The sequence below is a fragment of the Priapulus caudatus genome, unplaced genomic scaffold (genome assembly GCF_000485595.1).
Source record: "Priapulus caudatus unplaced genomic scaffold, Priapulus_caudatus-5.0.1 Scaffold1649, whole genome shotgun sequence".
Classification (NCBI taxonomy): domain Eukaryota; kingdom Metazoa; phylum Priapulida; class Priapulimorpha; order Priapulimorphida; family Priapulidae; genus Priapulus; species Priapulus caudatus.
The window spans coordinates 57,003-60,559 of record NW_014578710.1 but is presented as its reverse complement, the minus strand read 5'-3'; the positions used below and the strand labels follow the sequence as shown (position 1 = coordinate 60,559).

The following is a 3,557-nucleotide window of genomic DNA, read 5'->3' as shown; positions in this document are numbered from 1 at the left end:
CAATGTTATTCTCCATTTTTAACCCAATGTTCCTATTGTGTCCGATTATTAGTAGTATGAATTAGTAGCACGATTTTGCAGCGCAGCAGGTACCCACAGCTAGTATTAAATAAAGGGTGTGTAGAGTAAATTCCCCACCACTGCCAGAGTGACAGTTGGTGGATCATTGAAGTAGACTATGAAGGCAAACTTTTAGAGCAAAAAAAAAACTATATACCCAATTGCAAGGTTTAAGCAAAAAAGCCATCTTTTCTGCCGGACTAAGTGGCTAGTCGTTCTACGGCAAATTACTGACTCATATTTCACTTGCTCTTTTTTGTAGGAGAATTTCCTCATCAGTTTAGAGCCACAAGATTTGGCCATAGAAAGCAGCGAAGTGGGAAATACTGCTCTTAACAAGGCAGTAAGGTAAGTGGAGTACAGGATAGATAGATAGATATAGATACTAGATAGATAGATAGATAATATGTTTATTACATAACTTTGAGAATATACACCGTGGAGAGTATCCTTAACCAATATGGCGGATAGTAATGATACGGATCGTGGCGAAGGTCAGGCACAGACCGCTCCCCTATAAATGTAACTGTTTATAGAGAATATTAAAGCAAATCTTCGCATAAACGTTAAACTAACAAAAATATGTATGATGATATTTAGAGATTTTTCGAATTTTCGGAAACATATTTAGGCAATTTTTCGAGATACGTATTTGTATCCAAGCCCAATTGCAGGTCTGCATTAAAAAACCCACGTCTCGAGTCAACGAACACCTTAATTAAGAGAATACAACACTAGTTTTGCAACAGCCACATAGAGCCACACCGAGAAGCAGCAAAGATTCGGGTGCTTTGTAACAAAGCTTTTATTATAAACAAAGAAAATGATTACAGATTATTAAAAGTTCAAATCAGCATTTTCAAAATCATGATTATTCCATGACCATATATAACACAGAAGTTTTTGACTTACACCGTCAAATTGTATTGTAGCATGTAGAGTAGAAATACACTTCAGGGGCACGGAAGCTGATAGTACATGTAATACCTAACTAGGGCGATTGACGTAGAAATAAAAAAAGTACCCAATACGTACACAGCTGCAACAGTGCCGTGTGATTTGTTGCAACAGTCGATGCTTATAATTAATGTTGATAAAATGCATTGAAACAGCTACATATATATAACTAATAATTATGCCAACACGCTGAGAACGTAATTTTCCCAATTGGACAAAAAACCATTTTATCACTGGCTTCATATCGACACAACCGCAAATTCTTTTCACATATATTAACAGCGATCTGGTATACGAGCAAAGTTTCCCATCGCGTTTGCATTGCCAGTGACTTGCTAGTCGAGTACTACATGTATAATTATGAATATATATATATGTGTGTGTGCCATTAGAGTCGCTTAATAGCAGAATGTCCAATAGTTGAACTTTTAAACTTGCTGCCTTTGCTGCCAGTTGAACACTTAGGTGTTTGGCCTGTATCACATACTGGCTGTGACACTCCAGGTGACTGAAATACAATGAAACATATATTACTATACTACAAGATTCATCTTCGTAATGTTCCCGTGTACCACCGATCTACATCTACAATTCATAGGAAACACAGATTCAGTGTCGCAAATTTAAAGCTGGAAGAACAAAGACATCTACGCAAGGTTCAAACTAACCTAATCATCACATGAAAACAGTGGAATAAGCACTAGGTAGTTGCTTATCTATCAATAACCTTTAAAAATTGTTATTTTTACTTTTGCACACCGCAGCTTTTGCAAAACCACTGGACGTGTTTTCCACACACACGCATACGCACGCACACACATCCACCCACCACATAATACGCAGTCACGCACGCATACATGCGCACACACAAATCACACCACATATGCATTTCTGCACTCGTTACAATGAGATGCGGTAATCTGGAATACAACAGGTTACACCTTGAATAATAACAAGGCAGAAAGGAAGGTTTTTTGTCGAGTTAGTTCAGAGACGTTTATATAAAAGCTAAAAAAACACACGAATGTATTCGGTAACCACGACATTTATGTATGGGAGGTCTCAGAATCCATCGTGGCTCTGAAAATAAATCAGAATAATTTCTTTAACAAAAGGTAAATTTAAGCAACACAATAGAAAAAATCTGCTAATAAAAAATCGTTGTTTAAACGAACAGTTGTCAGTTGTTCACTACACTATACCAATAACGTTCACACAATAAAAATTGATTGTCATTAATACCAACTCAAAATGCAGTCAATAACCATTTTTGGAAAGTTTGGATGAAATTGGACAAATGAATGTTTGGCTATTGCCACTTTGTCCACGCAACCTATGAAATCCAGAGACATCCAATGGCTTTAACAATGCATTGTAGACAGATATGCTCATGATTGATAAATAGACACGTAGTTTTCCAGCATGCTGGATCGAGCAACTCTTGCGACAAATGATAACCAAACAAAATCCCTAATTCTAATAGGAGCTCGGCATACATAAAAGAAAGTTGACTCTGAGACAACAACTATAAGTAATATCGTCGTGTAATCCACTTATGTGGTCTACATCCGTTTTTGAAATGACGATAAAATGTGTGTATCATTAACGGAACCACGCAATTACTCACCATCCTAGAGTACCCGCGTAACTCATGCTTGCATACACAACTAAATGATGCACACACAACTCACCGCCAAGTTATCACAGCTGGCGAGTCTGGCCACTTGCATGGTGGTGGAAGGAGTGCCGTTGCCCCACGGGGACATCATTGTCGACATGGCTCGCTTCAGTTTTCTTGGTGTCTTGTTGAATGAGAACGCTCTCGCCACCTTATTAGTTGTTTTTGTTGCAAACCTGAGAATGAGGTAATTTGGCTAATGTAAGCTTGCGACTGTGATACTAACTGGATATACCCCCAATGCGTCTATGCTCTCTCATCCCCAGTGTACTTTCTCTCAAAATACTTTCTCATACTTTCAATCTTTACTAGCTCAGATAGCGATATTCTCACGGGCATGTCCTAGACATAGTTCTTCTTCAACGTACATCAAGTTAGAACTATGAAAGCTACACTATGATGCATAATCATTCCATTAGTCAGCACTAGACTCCTTACTCTGCATTATTTTAGTACCACGTTTGTAAAATGATGCTGGGCACTTTAGGCGATACATCGTTCCATTGTGATGACATTGCTACCAACAGCTAACTTAGCTATTAATGTACTGTCAGCCACCTGATGGGCAGCTGATTGGATTCTAGAATATATAACTCCTAACCATATTTTAAATTTTTATTAGCAACTACCACTGCATTTTATATTTTTATCTATTTTTTAATATGAAAATTTGTGTGTGTGTGACTTATGTGAAATTCTATAATACAATTTTGTGATTCTTCTTTTAATTGTATAGATTTAATTTTAGTATAGCAAATGATAATGCTGTTAAATGTGATTGGAAACATGATCAATTTCAATTTCATATTGCGTGATGACATGAATGTTGTTTTGCAAGATTTACGTTGCATGAAATTTTATC

The 3,557-nt window shown here is 37.1% G+C and overlaps 1 protein-coding gene across 1 annotated transcript in view; it reads right to left on the bottom strand.

The window, feature by feature from the left end:
• Positions 1-841: 841 nt before the first annotated feature.
• The window catches only part of LOC106817248 (protein ECT2-like), a 39,879-nt gene continuing 37,163 nt past the window's right edge, over positions 842-3,557 (bottom strand). The window contains exons 19-20 of the mRNA XM_014821910.1: positions 2,709-2,871; positions 842-1,525 (exon numbers count right to left, since the gene is read on the bottom strand). Coding sequence (XP_014677396.1) covers positions 1,406-1,525; positions 2,709-2,871 — 283 coding nt within the window. The 3' untranslated portion in view covers positions 842-1,405. The remainder of the gene's footprint in view (positions 1,526-2,708; positions 2,872-3,557) is intronic.